Here is a 26,443-nt window from a genome sequence, read left to right on the forward strand (position 1 = left end):
TTTAATTTTTGTGAGAAAAATACTGTTTTAACGTGGGAAAAACCCAGATAACAGATGTTACTTCCTTTCACAGAAGAGAACATCCCATGACTTTCTCTTATCTGGTTAAAATCCANTATACTGAATTTCAAGGTCGCTTATTGTACTTCCTTACAGATGTGTCACCATCTAAAAATAAACACACGTGGTTCTGGTAACGCCATCTGTTGGAAAACAGCGAGAACTTATTCAAGGTCCTTATAACAACTATAGTAAGGAAAACACTGAAAAATGCATTTTGTAGTTGTAAATGTATAAATAACCGTAATGGAATAATAATTGATTAAAAAAAAATGTAGTTTTATTTGCACTTTACCTTTGAGGATAGACCACGGTGGAGGTATAAACTGGTGGCAGAAGAGAGGGAGAAGGGAAATGATACTAAAACTTAACTTACATAACATAATGTAACAATAACTTAAAAATAACTTAGAAAAGATTAAAAAAAATTAGTGTTGTTTTTAATATTTTTTTGTTTTAATTTTTATTCACTGCTTTTTGCTTTCTTTCCTTCACTTCCACCAGCACTTTCACTCGATAGAGGTCGCTTGGTAAAATATCTATCCAAAGAGGTTTGGCTTTGCCTACTTTTTAAAATGTTTCTAAAATGACTTAGGCAAATCTCATTACCCCGAGCGGCAATACGGCCAGTGTGAACCTTTTCGGGATGTTCCTTTTCAATAAAATCAGTCACTTTCTGATAATACCTCGAGATTTCCTTTATCGAGCAAGATCCTTCCATGACGAAGCAAACACGCAAACTGAGACCGACGAACAGAAGTGAATAAAAAATGGTGCTGCGAACTAATGTAACGTCGTATGGTGAGTTTTTGTTCGTATCATGGAGCAAAAATATTTCGAATTTCGTGTTGTATCCTGAAAATTTTGTATGCTGGGGCGTTCGTATCCTGAGGTACCACTGTATATTTTATACTTTAAATATCCCCAAACTTCATTCTTGCAATCAGACATATTCTGCACCCTTGGAAGTCAATAGATTCAGTTGGTGGGCATTTCATCTCAGTATATATAATTTTAAAAACATTTGTTGAAAATTTAATATTACATGTACTGAGTTTGATGATTATTCTATGTTGTATATTTTTATCATAATCTTTTAAATATATTTTTATGTAATTTGTAAATTTTTATCATTAGTTCATAAATTTCATATTAACCTTTATAGAGAGGGTTAGTCAGATATGGTGCTATCACGATGTAGTGGAGAATAAACGTGGGAAATTTTTTAAGAATTATCCCACGCGTTTTGGAAAAAATTTTTTAAACAGTTACATCTAGTAAAGAAAAAAATTTCTTTATTGTCACAAAATTCCTTTTTATGTGAAGTTTTTTTTTGCTATAATTTTTGGTTAAAATTTTTTGTGGATATAGACATCGTTCTCCAGTGCCACGTGATCGCCCTTGATGGGTATATCCGTCGATCACTGCAGAGTGGTTAAAAAATGCTTGTTTAAATATAACTAAATGTCATTGGAAAATTTTTAAATAAATATTTTTTGCTAATAATTATACTATAAAGTCAAATTATTTTCTTTCTGACTCATTAAATTCTATTAAATTTTTTTTATAGTGAAAAAATTGCATTTTGATGTAGATAAGGAGGAGGAAATAGAACCTTATGAAGATGACAATGATGATGATTTATATAATTGCAAAAATTCTTATGATTATGGTACTTGAATTAATTTAACTATTTATATATATGTGAAGATTATATAGTTTTTATTTATTCTTAAGAATTTTGTTTGTAAAAGTACAATAGTTTATATAAATGTGCAGTATATTCACAAACCTTTGTTTGGAAATGATGCAATGTACAGTAGCAAGGATGTACAAGAAGGATATGAGATTATGAAATTAAAAAGAAATTACTTCATTGTTTATGGTATTCAATTTACACCATTTTTTCATGAATTAGGGCTATATGTAACCTATAACACATTTAGAAACATTAAAATTCATGTAACAAGACATAGTAGAAAGCATTTTCTCCTGTGTTAAATTGTCATTGGGCTACAATTTGAAAAAATTATAGACCTATAAATTTCCATTGTCATCTGTCTGCCTGTCCATCCATCTGTCTTTTCTTAATTTTGAGAATGGAGTTAGATAGATGAAATCCAAGACCAGATATGGAAACGTTAAGAGCAGGAGGCCCCAATTAACTATATTGGAACTTTCAATGCAAACCAGTTGTGTTATTTCAATTTCAATACTTCCCCTGAAAGCAGTTAATAAATGACTGACATGACTCTATTGTTAAAGGAAAAGTATGATGTACAGGGGCAAGCCACTACTAATTTGAGATAAAGAACATATATTTTAAATTAAATAAATGAAAAATGATTAAAAATTGCAGCCTGGTGTTGTTGTGATGACACAATAAATAATTGTTCATTGTCAAGCTAGAGACTGAAAAAGGAACAGAGCATGATGGAATATTCAATTAAAAAATATAGAACTTCTTTTAACATGTTTACTGCTGCCTGCAATATGATACTTTGTCTATTTAGGAGCCTGAATTAAAAAATCGGATATTTAATATTTTTTTAAAATTTTAAATAGAAGGGTGGTTATATAACAGTCAGTAGGGCAAAGTTAAAAAAAAAAAAAAGAAAAAAAGAGAGAATGTTGACTGGCAAGTTGGAAGACCTAGAGAGAGAGAGGCCCTATTTATTTTACAATTCACTGTAATTACATCTGATCATCTAATTACATGTTTTTAAAGCATGTGTCAAGATATTTGCAGGTTAAAGAACATATGTGAGGCAATAAACAATAGGGGGTGTCAAATTACGTACTTCCTATATTTTCTTTTGCTATATTAATTACTTTAATGAAATGTGAGACCCGAAAGGCCCCTGGGTCTAAATTAATATTTTATTATTTACGTTAAAATAATGTCATCAAATATTACTTTAATTTTTGTGAGAAAAATACTGTTTTAACGTGGGAAAAACCCAGATAACAGATGTTACTTCCTTTCACAGAAGAGAACATCCCATGACTTTCTCTTATCTGGTTAAAATCCAGCTCAGATGGGAAATGGTTACCCCTCATTCATCCCCCCTTTCATCCGTTCTCACGAAAGAGTTACTGGCCGATGATTGGTCGGCATTCAGAAGATATAGAGGGAACTTGTCTGAATTCGGGGAGTTCAGCGACAGATCCGAAAGCATACAAACTCCACATACGTTTCCCTCCTGATGACCAACGTCCTCAGACGAGTCACATACGGAATAAGTCTGCACGTAGGAAATATACTTTTATATGTGTGCACGTATTGATCTCCCATACGAAGAAGTAACTGAACTTGCATACAGAGAAGAAGACGAACGACATCTGAAACAGGTCGTATGTTTTATAACGTTTTTGTGAGCTCTCTCTCGATCGCGAATAGGATATAATATAAGCTTAATTATCTCCTGATTGTATATTATTGGTAGTGGTTCTGTCTTTTTGTTTATCCACCTTTTGTATGATTTATTTTCTTATTTATTAAATTTATTATTTCGTTTCCAACTAAGATGTCTCCTAATTGTGTGACCGAATCAGATCTCATACGCGTGTTAATCCGCGTATAATAAGATTGATTAACTGGTGTCGGGACCCTGACAATTTGGGATAAAGACCTCACAGTCTTGAATCCCCTTTTCCTAAATATAACAGCCCTCCTATAAAACGTTACGAGAGCCAATCTCACGATTGCACGCCGTAAGTGTCGTAGACTAAGATCCACGTCCTGGCTAATCTCACAAGTGGTGTAGCAGGAGTGGGGGTTTTCGAACTAAAAAAAAAAAAAAAACACCCGTAATAGAATCTCACCAGTGGTGTCCCAGCCGTAGGTTTTCCGAACTAAAAACACCCGCGGTAGAATCTCACATCTGGCAGCAGGAGTAGGGTTCAGAACGTGCAGAACCTGGTTTTTCGGGCTGAATACGTCGCTTTAAGTTGTTAAAATACGTAGATTAATTGTAAGTTAAATTGTAGGTTACTTATAAGATAAAGTAATATTGCAGAAGGAAATCCTACCCATGCTATGTTGGGAGCCATGAGTGGCTTTGTCTCTTTATTGCCTGCTTTTTCAGGTGAAACGGGGCAAAACATTAAGGAATTTTTCGTGTCATTGGAAGATGTGTGAAAGCTAGCCTCATGGACCAAGAGTCAGTTATTAACAGTGGCTAGATTAAAATTAACGGGATTAGCACAACAGTTTAGCCGTAGGGATAGAAGAATTAAAGATGTAGACAAATACGATGATTTTAAAAGAATATTAATTGATAGATTTGAGCGCATCCCTACTTCCATTAGATTACAACGATTCTATGCTTGTGTTCAGAATCGCGACGAAGATGTACAAACATACGCTGTCCGGTTGCAGGCTTTAGCCGAGGAGGTGGAAATAGAAATAGAGGGAAAGAATGCTGCGGAAATAGCTATAATTAAAAAGATTAAAGCTAAGGAATTAGACGAGAGGTTGAGGGTTCAATTTGTGAATGGGGTCGACATCAAAATACGACAACGTGTGATGTCAAGAGAACTCGAAACATTCGATCAGGCTTTAGAAATAGCGATTAAGGAAGAGGAGATTGAAGCCCTTACAAAAGGACGCAATCATAGTGATATAGTTCGGGTAGTGAAGGAAAATAAATCAGAAAATATACGTACTTATGAAATACAAGAAATACAAGAGAAATTAGAACAATTGATAGAACAATTAAACATTTTAAAAGCAAAAGATAGGAAAAATTATAACAAAGCTGAAAGAGAGGTGCACTTCCGTAAAGACGCGGACATGAAAAAGCGAGATCGAAATAGAGATAAGCATTTCCGTTCGCAACCGTGCAGTTATAGAGAAACAGATATGTGGGAAGGTGCTTTGTCTAATGTTAAGACAGATGATAGACCAATAGTAATGGTTTATGTAAATAACTTACCCACTAAATTTAGAATTGATGAAGAGGCAGACACTTCATTAATATCTAAGCGCATTATAGATAGAATAAAGCGAATAAAGCCTTTTTACAATAAACTGCCGGTAATGATAGATAATTCACCCCGAGAAACAGTCGTAGGTATAGGAAATGCCACCCCTGAGTTTAAGCTAAGAGGAAATAAATTTAGAGCTACTTGTAGAATAGTGAATTCAGAAGACATATACCCGTGCGATGGTACCATAGGTAAAGATATACTAGAGAGAAAAAATATCAAAATAGACAATAAAGAAAATAGATTAATTTTGCCTGATGGCAAGAGCCTTCATTTTTGTTCAGCCGTACCCGTATCATACTATAAGCGAGAACCTAAGAGATACAATTATAATACGAATCACAGAGGGGAATACTATAGAGAGAACTATATAAGAAGCATACAAGTATATCCCGAGCGGAAACGCTATTTGGAAAATACTTATATTTTGAGGAAAATGATAGAAAAATTAAGAAAAACATACATAGAAAAAGAAAAGGGTATGATAATAATACGGAGAGATCAATTCCCATAAAATCAAAAGGTATTGAAGCTGCTAGACAACCACAGTTTAGGGAAAATGAAAATGCAAATAAATATAAGCGAAGAGCATATAAGGGAAATAAGAAAGAAAAGAAAATTCTAAGAAATTCCCCACCAAAGACAAATAATACTCGTGAGAGAAAGATAGACAATAGCGGTAGTAAAGAAGATACCTGTTACTCTGATTTAAATATGGTTAAAAGGATAGATAATGAAAATACGCAGGATAATATCTTCAAAGAAATGCTTCATCTTGTGAATAACACAAAGATAAAATTTAAATCGGTTTTCGATACCTCGAATTGATAGTCGGAAATAGAACCAAGGATCCGGTAATTCCATGTAGAGATAAGGATAAGGTTTTGATTCGTATACATACAGATAATATAAAAAAGGAAGTAAGTCATTTCGGAAAGGAAGAGAGTTAGGTTATATACATTGTAATACTTCCTATATACATTATTACGTTATCAATTTCGCGTAGAATTTTCTTAAGAATATTAAAGCCGAGTAAAATAAGAAACAATGCATAATATGTTCGCTAATGATATTTTGAATATACCTATGTTTTTCTAAATATGATTGGAATAATTATCGATAGAAAGAAAATTGGTATCTATATTTAGAAATAGTAAGGTTGTATTATTATTTTGACCCTTAAGTCTTACCAACTTCCGAGTGTCAAGAATAACTCAATAATCTTAAGGAATAATTAACCTATTAAATTTAAGATAGCAGTAATAAAATAATAAGTTAAGGTTAAATTAAATATACTTTATGATAATGATCGATCCGAAGGGAGTTTACCCTGATAGAATAACAATAATATTTTATGGTATAGTCTATATGTAAGACTTAATGTAGTAATAAGAGAGAGAGAGACTTTAATAAAGCTATGTAATTTGTTAACATACTGCCTTTAAAGTGAAAATACTTTGGTGAAAGTGACCTTTGCCCAGATGGATTTAAATGACCCTGGAGTCATAAAATACTTAATGAACTCAACCACCTGAACTTTTGTGGTTATGTTAAATGAACTTTTAGAAGAAGGAATACACATTTTAACATTTTAATAGTGCATAGTGAACCTTGAACTTTTAAAAGGTGTTTCATGATAAGAAGAAGACATCATACGATCTTTAAGGACCAATGATAGTGTAACAAATACAAGAAGTCACCCAAAAGGAGTGCTTCAGTAAAGACTTTCAACACAAACACGTTCCAGATGCGTTCCAATGGTGTGAAAAAGGACAATAGGAACTTAATAACTTTTGAGAACAATTTCTTAAAGGAAATTTTTTTTTAAATGCACTCCCCACCTCAGTCAAGTTATTTTTAGAACATTCAGAGAAAGCGAGAGTGCATTCAAACACACAACGAACTTGTTAATTTTTGCCGTTGATCCAAGACGAAGACACCTGTGTTCATTGTGTTTATTTTAATAATATTATTTTGATGATTGTTTATTATATTAATCAATGTATTTTAATTTTGAATTTAATTCAATCTATTGTATAGATTTTAAGATATTATTTGTGTAACGCCATTTTTCCAGAGAGAGAGCGTAATTTGAACTTGTGTATTGCAGTGAAAAATCACGCCTTCTTTAAATGTAGTGTGATTTTTGAAGATAAGGGAGTAATGTGAGACCCGAAAGGCCCCTGGGTCTAAATTAATATTTTATTATTTACGTTAAAATAATGTCATCAAATATTACTTTAATTTTTGTGAGAAAAATACTGTTTTAACGTGGGAAAAACCCAGATAACAGATGTTACTTCCTTTCACAGAAGAGAACATCCCATGACTTTCTCTTATCTGGTTAAAATCCAGCTCAGATGGGAAATGGTTACCCCTCATTCATCCCCCTTTCATCTGTTTTCATGAAAGAGTTACTGGCCGATGATTGGTCGAAATTCAGGAGATATAAGGGAAATTAGTTCGAATTCGGGGAGTTCAGCAACAGATCCGAAAGCATACAAACTCCACATACGTTTCCCTCCTGATGACCAACGTCCTCAGACGAGTCACATACGGAATAAGTCTAGAGTCTACACGTAGGAAATATACTTTTATATGTGTGCACGTATTGATCTCCCATACGAAGAAGTAACTGAACTTGCATACAGAGAAGAAGACGAACGACATCTGAAACAGGTCGTATGTTTATAATAATCTTGTGAGCTCTCTCTCTCGATCGCGCATTACCATAGAATAGGTCTTAGCCTATGGCTTGTCGCTTAATTGTCGTTCATCGATTATTTGTATTCGTTTTGTTTTAGAATTATTAAATTTACTCTTGTTAAATATACTTAAATGTCTCTTAAATTGTTTCCGAATCAGATCGCAAACGCGTGTTAATCTGCGTATAATAAGATTGATTAACTGGTGTCGGGACCCTGACAATTTGGGATAAAGACCTCACAGTCTTGAATCCCCTTTTCCTAAATATAACAGCCCTCCTATAAAACGTTATGAGAGCCGATCTCACGATCGCGCACCGTAAGTGTCGTAGACTAAGATCCACGTCCTGGCTGATCTCACAGAAATAAAAGAATTAAACTAGTCTTTAATATGTTTCTTCTTTTTTTCTTAACTATTTACTATTTAAAAAACACTATCAAATGTAAAATAGTTTTTTATTAAAAAAAACGCTACGACTGCTGGTTGTCAAACCACTTCACGACCCCCTAGGACGATCGGCGTCAAAGCCAATTTTACAAATGTTTGTGAGAGGCCACCACTAGGATGTAAAACAATGTCTTACAAAGCCAGGAAAATTTAACCTTGAATAAAAATGCATTGGTTATAACGATGTCCAGCCATCGGACATCTCATTAGTTGATTACTTAGTATGGCCGCATGCCTGTCGGGCTGCTGTTAACATGTTAATTAGTGATTGACATCCACATGTAAAGTTGAATGAAGTAGAAGACAGATGTAAAAATTAGGAGATGTCATTGAACAGCTTCCGTGCAAGAGGGAAGGAGTCCAAATCTTTTGAAGTTGATCGCTGCATTTTTTGTAGTTGCTGTAAAAATCTCCAACAGTTCCAAATATTTTTGTTCCTTGTAGTTGGTACAATATAGGAGGTGGGCTTGGTCAAAATAGATGACAATATTGGAGTTGGTGGCTTATGTGACAAGGGCTATGGTCATAAGCCACTTACAGATGGAAGTGCAATGCTCTTTGAGGTGGGTATTCAATGGTCATCCTACAGCTCGCACATTCTAAACTGTAGTTAAATCTGATCTGTGATGAGGATAGTATATACCTGTAAAATGCTTTGGTTACACATTTTACAGAATAACCAAAGCAGAAAACACAAGAATGTCTGCTTTGTCTGAATTCCACTCAACAGATGCTTTTATACCCCACAGCAGACATCACAGTAAGCTTCAGCTATGATTCTGTTGCTTTATTCATAAACCTGTGTGGATCTTCTTTCATGGGTATTGGCTTGTTGCATATCATTGTTTAAACACTGATACCTCTATTCTTTTTTGCTCCAACCCCTTATATTGTTTTCCATCAGGCAAAATCTCAATGATGATGCAAATTTCCAGTGTTTGTAAATCAGACAAAAAACTGGCACACATAAACTGGAACTATATACTAAACAAACAAATTCATACCTAAATGCTAATTCCAGCAGTAAATGAACAAATAAACTTTAATGTTCAAACGTTTTTGGCCATCTTTCAGAGACCCTCATCAGGAAAAATGCATAAAACAGAAAAAACAGTTCTATCTTTCGAAAAGTTTTAGCTTTAGAAAGATGGCCGAAAATGTTTGAACATTAAAGTTTATTTGTTCATTTACTGCTGGAATTAGCATTTAGGTGTGAATTTGTTTGTTTAATGTTGTATTGGAAATTTCAATATACAGTTATGTTAAATGTAATCATGACATGTGTTCTGCCCTATTTTTGTGTATTACAAACACATGTCACCCTGTATTAATCCTGCAAAAGTTTCAATGGATTCCTTGATTTTTGCACTCCCAAGTTACTTTATGACTATCCTGTATATGGATTCACTCAATAATGAATAATGTTATATGCAATAGATACAGTATAGCATTTGTGATTTATGATATGGTCATGAAAGCACAATTCTGTCATAAGTTAAACATACAGTCTTGTCATAAATTCAACTTATTCTGTTATTTCACTTAAGATGATTATTGTAAATTGATACTAAAAAGAGATCAATGTTTTAAATTATATATATTTTAAAATAATTTATTATATTAATTCTGATTGAAATCTTTTCATTTGATTTTAGAACTATATGATCACTCTAAAGTCTTGAAACAAAGTAATAATCAAGTAAGAGTTATAAATTTACATTATCTTTTTGTTGAAATTCAGTCTTAAATTTAGTAAATTTACCATGATTGATTATCAATATTTTTACAATTAAAAAAGAAAAGGTATTTCTTTAATTTGGTAATTACATAATAAATTTTAGCAATCTCATACAAATCAACAAAGTCTCCCAACTAAACCAACAAATTTTCAACCCAATGAAAAACTTTTAAGAAGATTTGAAGATAGAATTAATGTTGGTATGTTGAATGTTGTATTTTAACAACGAATAATTTTTATCACATAACATTAAAAAGTTTTCATTAATTTTTTTTATAGATAAATATGAAGGTCCTCCTGTGCTGCGCAGTACCATTAACTCTATTTTAGAGAATAAAAGGCATTCAGATTCTGAAAAGTAATTTTTCTTTCAAATGTCCAGTTTTTTTTAAGTTTAATTTGACTTATTTAGTTTGATATTTTCTATTTTAGAGTTAGGATTAAGGATAAAGCGTTTCGTGCAACTGTCGAACAGGTTTTAGATCCACGAACACGAATTATTTTATTTAAATTATTGAATCGTGGTGTTATTGAACAAATAAATGGATGTATCAGTACTGGCAAAGAAGCAAATGTTTATCATGCTACATCTAAAGATGGAATTGACAAAGCAATAAAGGTTTGAAATTTGAATTTTAAATTAATTCCTAATGAAGTTTTGTATTCAGTAAAAAAATTTAAATTATGTTTTTTTATTTGAAAAATAGGATTCATCAAATCAATTTTTATTAATTTAGATATATAAGACTTCTATATTAGTATTTAAAGATCGAGACAAATATGTGAATGGAGAATTTCGGTGAGTTTTCTCATCATTTTAGTATAATAAATAATCTGGATAAAAAAATTTTAAATGAGTTTATAATAGATTTCGGCATGGATATTGTCGTCACAATCCAAGAAAAATGGTAAAAACGTGGGCAGAGAAAGAAATGAGAAATCTTACTAGAATCCATCGATGTGGATTGCCTTGTCCTGAACCCATTCTATTAAGAAGTCATGTTTTAATAATGAAATTTATTGGAAAGGATGGATGGTATGAAACTTATACTTATATACTATATAATGTGATCAAATATAAAGTTTACTTGCAAGAAATAGACTTAACACCACAAGCTGGTTGTGCTTGTTGGAAAGCTGTTATGTATAACAGGAAACACTTAAGCTGGATATCCATGTAAGCCAATGTCACCTTGAAATTTAAACACTTTTGGCACTACATGTGTACAATTTAAATAAGTGAGCATCTAAATTAAGCATAACTGTGCAACTTAGATGCTCAAGCTAGATTTACTTTTTATTGTGTGAATCGGACATGTCCACTCAGTGACAACTGTATCAGATGTTCTTTGTTTCAATGTCATCAGATGGTTTGACATTTTCTACAAAATGGCTGGATGGATGAATGCAGAGAATGGGAAATTAAAAGAAGTTTGCAATTTAAATGAAATTTTTAGTAAAAGGGATGGAAAGTATAAAGATAAAAAACGATAAAAAAAATAATAAATCAATGTTTTGTTTTCTTTTTTCCACAAAGAACAGAATGTCACTAAAATTATTGCATCATTGGCATCATCTTCCTATGATTTCATACAAATAAAGTAGTGGCTATTAGTGGTGCATTTTGTGTCATGTGATTATATGCTGGCTTGGCAAGATGAAATCACTTATGTGATTATTCAGCTTTAAATTTTGAACTTTATTTATACATACTCAAGGGATAACTTTTGCTGCTCTAAATAAATAAATCATTCAAGCATCACCATGTGTGTTCTTTGCAAATAACTTTTTCTATTTGATCACTTTGTTTTATTGACTTATTGTTAATACTAATCTGTTCAAATTTATTTGTAGGCCTGCTCCTTTATTAAAAGATGTTGAAATTACAGAATCTAAAGCTAGAGAACTATATTTAGACTGTATCATAATGATGCGTAGACTTTACATTGATTGCAAATTAGTTCACGCCGATCTGAGTGATTACAATCTTTTGTGAGAAAAATATTTTTAGATGTTTAACTAACTTAATAAAATTTAAACTTTAATTTTAATAATTTTTTTGTTTAGATATCATGAAGGAAAAGCATATATTATAGATGTATCGCAGTCTGTTGAGCACGATCATCCATTTGCATTAGAGTTTTTACGAAATGATTGTCAAAATATTAGTGGTAAGAATAAAATATCTAATGAAATTTCATACTAGAATATATAAAACTGATCATGGTTACAATACTTAAACAAGATAATACTTTTAGGTTATTTTAGAAGAAAAGGAGTACCCACAATGACTATCAAGGAACTCTTTGACTTCATCACTGATCCAAACATCAATAACAGTAATATAGATGATTACCTGTCAAAAATGCAAGAAGTTACTTGTAATAGAACAGCAAAAGAGATGAGTGAAAAGGAGAAACTTGAAGAAGAAGTAATTAGATTTTTAATTTTTATTTTGAAATATTTATTAAATATAATAATCTTACCGTTTCTTTATTTAAATAGGTATTCAAACAAGCTTACATTCCACAGAGATTAAATCAAGTGATTAATTATGAAAGGGATGTTTCTCAAGCAAAAGAAGGAGAAAAGGTTGTTATTTTTAATCCATGTTACAATAATTTAGGTTAATAATTATAATTCTCACAATAACTCAAATATTATAATAATAGATATGTTATGGACTAAGTGATTAATGTGAGCATTGTAAATAATGCCTGGCCATTATGAATAATGACAAACAAAATTGGGCACTGTAATAAATTTCAGTTCTTTATCATAATTTATCATGCTGACTGGTTAATATAAATATTGCTATCATCTGATCAAGTGAAATGATAACGTATTGAGAAGTTAACCAATCAGTACTTACATCTGAGTTACGTGTGTACATTGCATTTATTATTAAATTTGAAATTCTTGAGGCCAATAGTTTATCTTGTGCAACATTTTAATTATACTTTTATCTCTTACAATAGTGTGTCTTCTTTTTAAAAAAATATTGATAATGGAGCAGTTATTAAATACAGTAGAATCTCATTTTAATGAATTGATGAGACCACTGAAAATCATCCATTGTTCTGAGAAACTGTTACATCTCCTAGACAAAAAATTAGAATATTCACCTAAAATGGACTGTTTTAGTGTACATTTTCTTACGAACAACACAGAGTAAGAAACTTTTTTCAACACTACATAAACAGTGCTTTTTTATAATTATATCCATTAGTCAGACAAATTAACTCAAATGTTTTTTTGTTACAAATGGAAATGACAAAAAAATAGAATAACAGTTTGACCATGACAAAAAATTAGAATATTAGTAAAACCAGCCAGACAAACAGCCATAAAAACTAAATTGTAATGCAAATTTGCATATTGCTGGACAGAACAGTATAACAGTACAACATAGGGTGTAAGCATGACATCAGTGACAAAACTAAAGATACTATCATAGCCTTACACAAACAGAAATTGCAAATTATGTAAAGTGCTCGCAGCCAACAGTCTCTGGAGTACTGAAAAACAAAAGTTTTAAGTAACAAATGGAGACCAACTGGAGTGAACATTAGTAGCTAAATCACATGCCAATGGTTGCACAACTTGTACTTCAACTGCCGTGTTCCCAAGAAGAAGCCATCTCTAACGAAAAAGAAACAACAAGCGCGTATCAGATGATGCAGAGAAAGGCTCATGTGGGGACAAAACGATTGGAATAACTGGTGTATGTCTGTTCTGATTTGATCTGATATGTCTGTTCTGATTATGATCAATGACAACCCATATGGATTAACCCTGGAGCTAGAGCAGGAAAGTGGAAACAATGATTGGAATAACATTCTCTTCAGTGACGAATCCCTGTTTTGTCTCTCCTGTGATGACCAAGGCTCATGTGTATGGAGAACAACCAAAGAGGCCTTCGAAAAGGATTGTATGAAGAGATCCGTGAAGTTTGCATTGTCCATTATGATTTGGGGATGCATGAGTAGGACAACTGTGCATTCTTTGGGAACATGTCAATGCACAGACATCAAAACTTTTTAAAGACATTTATGATACCATTGGCAGAGGATTTAGTTGAGGAAACATTTTTATTTCAACAAGATGGTGCATCCTCTCATACCATGAAGTCAATGATACGTTGGTTACAAGAATGACAGATAGCAATCCTGCCTTGGCCAAGCAATTTCCCAGACTTAAACCCATTGAAAATTTGTGGGAAGTCATGAAACGCTGACTTAATGAATGGTGCCCAATTCTAAAGAGAAATTACTGACGTGCATTTGACATATTTGGAACTGCATCACCAGAAACAAATGTACCTTTACAAATGTACATCAATTCATACCATGTCCAACAGATTGCGAGCAGTAATTATGACTAACGTCAACACCACAAAACATTAAGTTTTTATTATATTTTTTATGTGTAACCAACATTTAGCTAATATTCTATTTTTTTGTCATTTCATTTCCATTTGTAACAAAAAAACGTTTGAGTTAATTTGTCTGATCAATGGATATAATAAATATACATAAGCACTGTTTATGTAGAGTTGAAAAAATGTTTTGTACTCTGTGTTGTTCATGAGAAAATGTACACTAAACATTTAGTTAGGTGAATATTCTAATTTTTTTTTGTCTAGAAGTTGTATATTGCATACAACGTACTTTCCACACATCCAGGAAAATTTTTTTAACCCCTACATAGAAAAAATATTTGTACTTGAAATTATTCAGTCTCTTGAGATCATTATACTTTATTCTGCAGAAACACATATGTTATAAGATTATACATTATGCCATATGTGATTATGGCAAAGCTGACAAAAACTATAAGTTATATACTGTAAGTACAAAGAGAGGCAAGGTATGATATGTATAATCATTAGCACTTTACAATTGGCACTAATCAATGTGCTATAGGAGGGTGCTAATGTGTGTCTGCAACATTAGCAATGTAAACTTCAACAATTACGTGTATATTTTTGGCTTTGTGCATTATATATTTTTAATTGAGCACCCAGAAACACCTAAATATTTTTTAAAAGTTGGAAAAATCACAATGTTTACAGTAAAAAAGCTAAAAAAATTACATTTATTTGATGGGACTTGGGAAAATCTGTTATTCCAAGAAATCCATTGTTCTGTGATCCTTTAAAATGAGATTTTGCTGTAATATGAATAAGTACTTCAATAACCAGTTAAATAAATGAATTAATAGCAGTAAAAGGTAAGAATAGTCAAATTTTCTCCAAAATTGGTGCTTTTGACAATGATACAAAAAATGAAAGAGTCAAAAACAAAAGTAACTTTGAACCAGGGCTGTGGAGTCGGAGTTTTGGTGTTTTGGCCGGAGTCGGAGTTGTCAAAAAATCCGCCGACTCCGACTACTCCCTTTTTACTTACCAACTTGTTATGTATATGAAACAGAGTTGGATGGTAAGAAAAAGTCTGAGTCGGTAGATTTTTACGCGATTCCACAGCCCTGCTTTGACCTTATCTGGAAAACATCAGTGTTTACAGTAGAACCCCTCTAATCCGTCACCTTTGGGACTGGGGGTATGGTCGGAACGCAGAAAAGGTTGGATTATCAGAAAAAAGTTAAATAAACAATTTTCCCCTTTGTCCAGTCTTTGTAGCACTGCTAATTTTTCATTTATGAAAGAGTAACTGTTTATGTTTCACTCCTGACATGTTAAAAACATACACAAAACTATACATGTACAGTACACACAATGTAAAACATATACTGTAACGAACACAGAAAAACGCCACGGACGGTGAGTCACCGACGAGTCGGGACAAGTTTCTCGACTCCGACCACGGTCGGATTAACCGGAGTGACGGACTAGCCGAGGGCGGACTAGAGGGGTTCTACTGTATATTGATATGATATTGTATCTATTGGAGAAATGGAAAAATTAATTGTGCCTGTAAAATAACATAATTTGATTAAATATTATAATCACACTGAAATAATATTTCAGATATTACACGATGCCCATATCACTATCGGCCATGGTGGCAGAAACTGTATGGAAAAAGAATTATGTATGAAATATAAAAATATCATAAGAGAGATGATCATAATTTACTTGAATTTGTGTATAATTTGTCAGAAAAAACAATGTCCTCAAAAAAGACTTGGTAGTTAATAATAAACCAGTTTTAAGTAATGAAATGAACTCAAGATGTCAAATTGATCTTACAGATAGCAGTCACAAGCTGATTAGAAATATAAATATATACTTGTGTATCAAGACCATCTTACTAAATTCAACTATCATTCAACTACAACTGTTAAAAACCAAAAGTGCTAAAAATGTAGTATATGTTCTTTTAGACATTTTTACAATTTTCAATATACTGAGTATCCTACAAAATGATAGAAAATAATTTACCAATAATGTCATCAAAGAACTTTGTAGCATGTGGCCTAAATTAAAAATGGTACATGGAGCACTTACAAAATCAGGGTTCAGTAGAAAGATGTAATCAAAACTTAAAAAATATGCTTAATTCTTGGTTGGAGATTAACAATACTAATAAATGGGCAGAAGAATTATCTATATATATAACCCATTCAACAGGTGTCTGTCCTTCCTTCCTTCCGTCCGTCCGTCCCGTAACCGTTTGATAACCGACACTAGAGGCGCCCCTATCATGTGACATATTTCAAACATTCAAATTAAATTAACAATATAAATTATTATTATTCATTTGGCAAATAAATTATTATTTGGTCAATATAACAATATAAATAATTCAGTATATTTGTAATAGGAATTTATTATTGTCACGGAATGCATGTAATGTTCACTAGGGGGCGAATAACGAAAAACCGGATAGGTTTGAATCACTACGTAAGACGATAAGGTTTGAAATAGTTAAGGTAATACAGTATAAGGTAATATTTTAATATTAATTAACCCATTCAACGGGTAATGGCTATTTGTAAATAACGCCCACTAGGGGGCGTACCAGGCTACTAGTATTGTACAACTGATAAAAAAACCAAGTGCATCATACTGATATAAATTGCAGCCCTTCTTTTATACTGTTGAATGATCAACTAAGATTAATATGGAAGATGTCTCTAAATTCTTTTCCATGTTAATTTTGGTTGATTTATTCTTTTCTTGGCTGAAGTCTTTTTTAAAAGTAATGACAATGAAGAAAGTCAAAGTTGCTCAGTTTCTAGAAGATCAGGTACTGTTTAAGAGAACATAATAAAATATTCTTCAATAATGTTACCTCACATAGCAACACAATTGATGAAGTTCAAAGTCCTACATCAAATGAAGAAGATTTAATCATGCTGATTTCCAGAAACCAGAACATTAGTACTACAGAGTTGGTGAATGATGAAGAAATAATCCAAGTAGTTGATCGATTTTTGGATCAACTATTTGAGATTGGTGAGGGTAACATTATTGAAGAATATTTTATTATGTTCTCTTAAACAGTACCTGATCTAGAAACTGAGCAACTTTGACTTTCTTCATTGTCATTACTTTTAAAAAAGATTTCAGCCAAGAAAAGAATAAATCAACCAAAATTAATATGGAAAAGAATTTAGAGAAATCTTCCATATTAATCTTAGTTGATCATTCATTGGTATAAAATTAAATGTGTTTAAAATAAGGGAAATACAATGGGTGATCAGTTAATGAACATAATCCGTTCCAAGACTTTGTTCACTATCTGAATTGTTTGTTAACCGATTATCAATTTACCATAGATTTCTATGGGAATTTGATTAATTTGTTCTGGAGACCCCAAAAAAATAAAAAAATATATACTTTCTTACTAAGTTTTTTTATATGTAATAATAAAAATACATATATACACAGACTTGCATTTTTATTAATCATGTTTTTTTGTTTGTGGGGGTTAAATAATCTGTCTAATGTCGATTGCTTTTCTCTCTTCTTCAGGATTTTCAGAATTAATAGCATTGTAATTGTAGAGATTCCCAAGCCTATTAACCTCAACCTGGTTTGTATGCTATTCTATGACCATTGTTCTGACATCCTTCCACTTCTTCAAAAGATCTTTAATTAATAGCAGATATCGGCATTAATCCTTTTTTTCATAATAAAACATATCTCGCTGAGTTTTTTGGTGTTCTTCATTCAAGAGTTCTTGGCGTTCTTCTGTCGTCAGATCCGTTTCAGGTTCCATTATCAGCTCTTCAATGTTCTTTATTTTTCAGATGTGATATTTGTTACTCCTTTAGCTGCTTGAGTTTTCTTAATTATACTGTATCTTTCTTAGATAAGATTGAACTGCGCCTACTGTAGATTTGTTCAAGCCAAACTGCCCAACAACATCAGACATCTTCTGCCCGCTCTACCTTTGCTATTATACTCTCACCTTTTGAAAATAAAAACTGACGCAAAACTTAATGAGTGCCCGCCCGACAGTCTCACAAATACTATAAAAGAATTGTTTGTCAGAAAAATAAAAGGCTGGGATTACAGGGGAGTATTTCAAGGTTCGAGGAATACTATCTGATCTGTATATATTGGGTTGAGCGTTTACATTGACGTCTCCCATGCTCCAGAAAGTTACCTGAAGACAAAGGAAAATCAATCAGTATTTGCTATTTCAGTCACTTCTTTTTATGTTTGTTCAGTGAAGTGTTCGTTATCCGATTTGTTCATTATCATATCTATTCGTTAACTGATCACCCACTGTAGTTTTCTTTAATCTTAAAAGGCAATGAGAAAAAAATGTCAAATTCCAAATACCCAACAGCTATTGTTGATGACACAGTAAGGATTCTTGTACAAGATGTAGATTGAGCATCCAGTGATGAAAAAAATATTTAGATGTTATTGTGTTTGAATATAAAAATCTTTTCAAACTGGGTACTTATTGAACCTATTATATCCCAGAATCCAATTTACTGTTTGTAATAAAAATTTCAGTTCTGTTGGCAATATATACTAGTATAGAAATTTTGCTTAGAGAATGCACAAGAATTTCATTAATTCTGGAGACCAAGGTTACAGTTGATGCTGCTGCAAAATTGGTTGCAAATCTACCAATTTCAAATATCATAAAGGTCTTAATTGTTCAAATAACTAAACTGGAAAATTTAAAATTTTTGTACATCATATATAAAAAATGATCTTCCAGAAGTTTCCTTTAAGTTGATTTTTTGATTGAATTATAATTTTGTTAATAATACTATTAATCACTTGGTCCATAACAGACACAGTTAAATAAATAGCTCCTTAAATTATTTTAAGAGCTATTTCTTCAAAAATTTATAACACAATATATAACTTTATTGGCATTAATTTTTTAACATTAAATCACAAGTTTGAATCTCATTTAAGGCATTTAATATAATTGTTTTTGTGAAAATATATTCAATATATTGGCTGTGACGTTGAACATACAGTTTTTAGATTTGGGCAGTAATTTAATGTCTAATTTTTTGCCATATATAGTTTTTGTGATGATCTTCGTATCCAGTATGTTAGATTTTTCATGAGACACTCATCTGCAGTGAAATATTTATGCCATTTAATTTCAAGTACAAGCTACAATTTTGAGTGGAAAATATTTTTTGTTGATAATCATACATCTGAAAACATAATTATTTCATTAAGTTATTGAAGTTGAAGGTATAAAATATATATCACTAAAAATATTTTATATCTCTCTTAGTAATTAATTCATTGCCAATAAAAAACCCAAGCATTATAAGTAACACAATCTTGATTACTGATTTTTATCATCTTGTAAGCAAACTCTTCTTGAGTAATAGTTTGTAAAGAAGAAAAGGAAATGCTTATTGGTTCTTCAGAGTTATGACATAAGTGACATCATGAGATTGTCAAAAGAAAATAGTCACATGACTAAACAAATCTTACCTGATGTTATGTCAAAAGCAACAGTATTTTTGAGCATCAACTAGTTTGCACTGGGCTTTACACATCTTAAAAAATAGTTAAACAACTCCATAATTTAGATGCAAATGTCACAAAATTGTGAAGTGGGTGATTGCTTCACAGTTGACTACTTGCTACTATCTCTTTTTTAAATTTTATATTCAAAATATGACATATGCTAAGTTTGAATTGTGTTATCCAAATTTATATTAAAAACATTTGAATTAATTGTATTTGTTTTAATGCAAATACAACTTTTGGGGAGAATAACAGCAAGTTTAAATTATCCAGTAATTCAAATTAATGACTTTTGACTGTATATATTATTTTATGAATTTTTAGAGATGATTTTTATATTTCAGGTTTTATATCACACAATAACTGGTTTAAAGCCCGATCTTTCTGGAGCATCAGAAGTAAAAAATTATTCATTTATTAAAATTTTTCTTAATTTTATTTTAAAATTTATATATATTTCAAATATTATATTTAAATAGCAACCAGAAATACTGAACACATCTGCCAATAAAGAGCAGCAGACTTCAGATGATAATTCCATCGGAGATAAATGCTCGGATAACGAGAAGGGTTCGAAATTCTCGAACAGTGCGAGACCTAGAGACGAATCACCAAATAGCAAAAAGGTAATTTAAAGAGTTAATTATGTTAATATCAAGGCTGCGGAGTCGGAGCCGTGGAGTTTTGGTGTTTTAGCCGGAGTCGGAGTCGTCAAAAAATCCACCGAGTCCGACTCCTTTTTACTTACCAACTTGTTATGTATATAAAATGGAAAAGTATAGGAATCGTGTCATTTTTTTTTTTGCAAATCTACACATTTGGAGACCTCCCAAACCCCTCAGAAAAGTCAGTTAATGGGAAAAATTCAAGCGCGTGTGTGTGTTGGCATCTAATTTGTTTAATTTCTTTATTTTCTGTTCTGAGATATTAAACGATATCTCAGAATGGGTAAAATTTAAGAAACGAAATGTGGCACTGTAGCTTGCGTATAAAGGGGCATTAATACTATTAAATTTTGGTTCTTAATGAAAGGTCGACAGGGTGAAGACATAAAAGTGTTCATGTGTCATATCTCTTAAAGAATATTTTACTTGTTATTAGCGTTCAAAATTTTAAAAAAATGAAATAAAACTCATCTCTACACTCAAAGTAAGCTTTTTAGCCATTTTATAATAGTACATTTTATAATAGTTAAGATGTTCTCGCCTAAGATGTTAGAATGTATATGGGGACACGATTTAGTTCAATCGCTTTAATGCTTAATAACTAACTCCTGTGTTAAACCATCTGACTCCGATTCTGACCACTCTGACCACAGAAATTATTAAGCTTCAAACAGAATGAACAAAATCATATCCCCCCACCAGTAATGTAATGAAGGGGGGCGGAAAAATTACGTTTTAGAGAGCGGCAAAATTTTACAATAAATAATAATAATATCTTGTAAGAATTTGAACCATTTTATTTCATATTTTCGTCCACCTACAATTTGGACTGATTGAAATGAGCACGGAATAGTGTTACCATCTGCTTCGCCGTCCGGGAATATCGTGCGCAACCTGTCGACCTTTTCTTTTTTTTTCTTTATTTTCTTTGCTTGTACGATTCATTCGTAATCATTTACACCTCCAAAATCCAATAGAGCTAGGTCACTTGCGTTACTCCTATCCAAGTCTCCCTAGTCGCTAACTGTAACTGATTTAGAATCGGCATGCACTGCACGTTATTCTTCGCATTGTTTCGCATTGCAAGATGACATTGTGCATGCGTCAGGAACTTCTGTTCGAAGAAACCTCACCTGCCGTCCGGGTCAGTGATTTTAAAAAGGTGGCAACACTAGCACGGAATTTTTCATTACTTATTCTGTGACGAAACTGAATTTTAGTCTTTTAAATTGAGATACCTAAATAAGAGGGCGGCGAAATTTTCCTCTGCCCCGGGCGGCTGACACCCACGCTACACACAGCCCCCCCACACAGTCTAACATCCACACATATAGAAAAAACCTCAAATCTTTTGCATATCTCGAAATTTTAGGGTGTCCTGAGTCCAAAAAATGTAAAAATTTGAGAGGGGTCATTTTTTGACCGAGCGCTACACTTTTCCTCTGTTATATATAACAGCTGAAAAAGTAAAAATTATCGAATACATATTTATATATCACTTAGAGCGTAGAAACTTTTTATTTCAAAGCTAAAAGACTTCTCTATCTTTATTACAACTCTATTTATTGAATATTTTATTCTGAGGTCACGTGATGACATCAGAATTTCCGGGTCTCTTTCGGTAACAAATCCACCCCTGGTCAGAGTTGGATGGTAAGGAAAAGTCGGAGTTGGAGTCGGTAGATTTTTATGCGACTCCACAGTCCTGGTTAATATGTATAATTTGTTTAAATTATTTATTTTAAAAAATTAGGAAAGAAAGAAAGCAGTGAAAGATGCACAACGAGAAAAGCGTAAACACAAAATGCCAAAGCATGTGAAGAAGCGTCTGGAGAAGGTTGGAAAAAATAAAAGGAATTAATTTATTGTGTTGCAAGTTCAGTAGAGAGAATGTATGTCAATGTATAATAAACAGGTTATTGGTCTCTATAGATATAAGTTGTATCTATTTGCCATTTGTATTTCTATAAATATAAGTGATTAAATAAATGTGCAGTTATGTGGTTATTATTTTATCTATTAATATAATAGTTTTCATTTTGGAAGAAACATTTAACAAATTGTTGAAATTCTGGTTATTACAATATATATAATATTCAAAACTGTGTTGGTTATATACTGGACTCTTGCTAAGGGTAATCACTCTTAGTAATCTTGTGCTTTTGCTAATCACAAGATTACTGTGTGTATAGGCCTAAAGGCAATGAATGACATAGCCCATTTACTTTCAGCACCAATTCTTTTAAGAGCTATACTGCTTTTGTTATGAAATCATGTACTTTGATACAGTAACTAAGTTTAATTCTTTATTCTTAATAACGTGCAATACATGCAGGGAAACAAAACCCGAGTAAATGGGGAAATGGGATGTGTGACACTACTAACATTTTCATGGAAACTGAAGCATATAGATGGTTACACTGGGGGGGATGCCTTGTAATTGAGATGCTGGATTAGCAAGAGTGTATTATATATCCTAAAGGCTGACGATGATTGATGATAAACTGTTTGACATAACATCACATAATTAAAAATGATTTTAAATATCATTAGAGTTATCTGACCTGTTAATACTATAAGGAGCTTTTTAAATCATATCCATTGTGGGTTTAGCCACCCCCACAATGAGCAGCCACGTTGGCAAGGGACAGCACAATATATCTGGGAATTCAAAGGGCAAGCAATTCCATGAAAAATTGCTCTCATTCAATCCTGGGAGATCCAGGATTGAATGAGAGCAATTTTTCATGTGAGAGAGCTGGCTAGCTGATTCCTTTAACTTCAGCATCCAGCTGTGGATTATTTTTGAAATTGTTACAATAAATGTATAGCTAATTGATTAACTCTACTCTGATTGTAAGCACAGCTGTAGACATTATACAAAGTATTATATGTAATGTAATGATAGTTTTACAATATATTAAATTTCACATACAAGGTGATTATGATTAAAGTAGCCCTGTTCAATACTGAAGAAATTTAGCAGTCCATATGCATCAAAATTTGGTTACATTTTATAAGGTTGGTTGGTTGGAGTTTTTTGACGCAAGAGCCATACAGGCCATGCTGCACCATGGCAAAAGGTAAAATAAAACAACTAAATATATATAACATCAAATATAAATACAACACAAAAGTGTAAATAAGTGCAAATAATCAAAACAACAAAATAAATATAAGTATTTATAAATAATCTCTTTATAAATATTTACAACTTTCAAAAAGTTCAGTATCTTATCAAGATTTGGCCTCTGGCCCAAAATCTCTCTCAAACTTGCATTTCCAAAATGCTGTCTATGACTTTGATCAAAAGCAAGGCAGTTGCAAAGTATGTGTTTAACACTTACAGTACAGTTGCAATACTGACATACTGGTTGATCTTCACCCTTCAGAAGGTATTGATGAGTCAGTCGAGTGTGTCCAATTCTCAAATGAGTAAGGACAACCTCAGATTTCCTATCAAACTGCTGTCTATTATGTGTCCAATTTTCTTCAAAGGTTTGATCTCATATAGTTTATTGTGGATTTGTGCGTTCCACATAATTTGCCATCTCTCTGCTAGTCGTTTTTTAACGACTAGCTTCAAATCACCTCCTTCAATATGCATTGTATGCTGTGAAGGACTAGCTGACTTAGCAGCTGTGTCAGCTTCTTCGTTACCTCTTATACCTACATGGCCTGGAATCCAACAAAATTTTACAGAGAAATTACTCACAGTAAGATGGCAAAACAGTTTACAAATTTTTATCACTATGGAATGAGAACTAGGTTCACACGAGATCAAAGCCTGAAGTGCACTAACTGAGTCAGTGTAAATCATGCAGCGACGATGACTTTTTCTGATTACATACTTTAAGGCTAGGTGGATAGCCTACAGCTCTGCAGCGAAGATGGAAGAAATGGTGCTATTTGTTCCGTCACGATTTCGTTCTGGCACACACAGGCTGAGCCAACATAATCACCCGATTTAGAACCGTCAGTGTAAATAGGAATAAATTCCTGTCATGGTGTTGCATTTCTGCAAAGTGGTGTTTGTAGACGTAGTCTGGAGTCCATTCCTTAGGGAATTGCTTTAAACTAAGGTCAACATTTATCACAGGAGTTGACCAAGGTGATATACTATCAGTCTTGGCCTGAGCAATGTTGCATGTATCCAGGTCAATCGTGCTGCTTACATTCTCCATTCTTATGACGAATATAGGGGGACAGCTTGGGCGAGCTTCAAATAGTCTTTTCAGCTGAGTATCTGATACTCTACAATCAACAGAAGGTTTAGTATGAGATTTCTGTTTGATATAATAAAAAAGAGACAACTGTTCTCTCCTAAGAGATAGTGGAGGCTCATAAGCATCCACATACAGACTTTGAACAGGAGAAGTTCGAAAAGCACCAGTGCACAAATGCAATCCTTGATGATGGATTGGATCCAGCATCCAAAGAGTCGATTCTCACGCAGAGCCATAAACAATGTATCCGTAGTCCAGCTTTGAGCGGACAAGGGCCCTATAAATCCCGAGCATAGAACATTTGTCTGCTCCCCAGGATGAGCAGCAAAGTACCTTTAGAAGGTTTACTCTTCAAATTACGCAAGTGTGGCGAAAACGTCAGTTTATGGTCGAATTAAAACACCCAAAAATTTTGCCTTATTCACCATTGGGATTTTGACTCCATTTAGGTAAATTTCGGGATCCAGGTGCAAACTACGCCTTCGGCAAAAGTGGATGCACGAGGTCTTCTCTATGTTGAAATTGAAACCATTAGTCTTTGACCAATTTTCTATGCGATTTAGGGAGGTTTGCAGTTGTCTCTCAATGAAACTCATGTTACTACACTGGCAGGAGATCTGAAAGTCATCCATCATTTTCATAAGGAAAAACTTCCTAGTGGTTTTGAAGACATAAATCTGTGGTTGGTCAAAAATAAGTTGTGAATTTTTCATAAAGGTATCTCTTGAAAGTGCATTGGAGAAACGTTTAAATAAAGATTCACAGCCCAACTAGAAATGCAAGCGAGATGACAATCCCATACAAAAGCCAATTTCTCTGAGATCACCCCACTCCCCCCTTATATATACTGTATAGAATAATTTGTCTACGAAAAGCTTTTAAAGCAATATATGTACTACAGGCCCACGAAGGCTATTCCCATAATTTCTCTTACGGGTGGAAAGATGGGAAGAGTAAAAAAATCCAATACTGACACGATGGCAGACGGTTGAGGTGACGGCTCGAAGCCTGCTTCTCCGTCCCTCACCATCAAGTGCACCATCTCTACGGCCTCATAGGCCTCTTAGTGCCTACGGGTGGACAGACCAAAAAAAAAAATGTCAAAGTCAAGGGATAAAAAAATCAGCACTTTCCCGGTGAAAAATACTTATGATTTAATTCATCTTAGTGTTTCTTAACACTAAGATGAATTAAAAATTGTGTGGCGTCATTTTTATGAATGTTATTTAAAAAATAATGTTTTTTATTATTAGTTATTATGAAATAAAAAAAAAAGTGTTATGAGCGTAGAGATGGGTTTTTAAATACCAATACCGAGTAAAATTGTGATTAAGTCCGATCCCACTCGAGATATGACACGTGACCCCATTTACTTTAACTACCAAAACTTAATAGCAACAATATCCCTTATACACAAGATACAATGCCAAATTACGTTTCTTAATCTATATCCCAACCTGAGATATTAAACGAAATAAACACCTACACACATTCGGAGTATCAGTTTTTTAAAATCTTTTTGGGTTCAGGGAGTCTCAACGTGGAAATTCCAAAAATCAGGAGACGATTACAATATAACGTTATAACAGCCAGGAAAAGTAAAAATTTGAGACGATAACCACGCTGTACTTTTCCTTTTATAAAAAGTCGGAAAAGTAAAAAGGATAATTGTCTGTATTGACATAGA

At 32.7% G+C, this 26,443-nt stretch overlaps 1 protein-coding gene and 1 pseudogene across 1 annotated transcript; one reads left to right on the forward strand and one right to left on the reverse strand.

The window, feature by feature from the left end:
* Positions 1 to 1,464: 1,464 nt before the first annotated feature.
* LOC111633698 (serine/threonine-protein kinase RIO1-like) lies at positions 1,465 to 22,553 on the forward strand. Its single transcript, XM_023378312.1, has 15 exons — positions 1,465 to 1,468; positions 1,631 to 1,732; positions 9,858 to 9,901; positions 10,044 to 10,140; positions 10,220 to 10,298; positions 10,373 to 10,559; positions 10,678 to 10,739; positions 10,809 to 10,976; positions 11,795 to 11,932; positions 12,008 to 12,111; positions 12,199 to 12,371; positions 12,446 to 12,532; positions 20,210 to 20,263; positions 20,345 to 20,491; positions 22,284 to 22,553. The coding sequence occupies exons 1-15, from the start codon at positions 1,465 to 1,467 to the stop codon at positions 22,389 to 22,391; spliced, it is 1,554 nt and encodes a 517-aa protein (XP_023234080.1). The 3' UTR covers positions 22,392 to 22,553.
* Positions 22,554 to 23,292: 739 nt separating this feature from the next.
* On the reverse strand, positions 23,293 to 24,714 carry LOC111633699 (annotated as a pseudogene).
* Between the last annotated feature and the right edge of the window lie 1,729 nt (positions 24,715 to 26,443).

The sequence above is a fragment of the Centruroides sculpturatus genome, unplaced genomic scaffold (assembly GCF_000671375.1).
Source record: "Centruroides sculpturatus isolate CEXI.00-Female unplaced genomic scaffold, Cexi_2.0 scaffold647, whole genome shotgun sequence".
NCBI classification, from domain to species: domain Eukaryota; kingdom Metazoa; phylum Arthropoda; class Arachnida; order Scorpiones; family Buthidae; genus Centruroides; species Centruroides sculpturatus.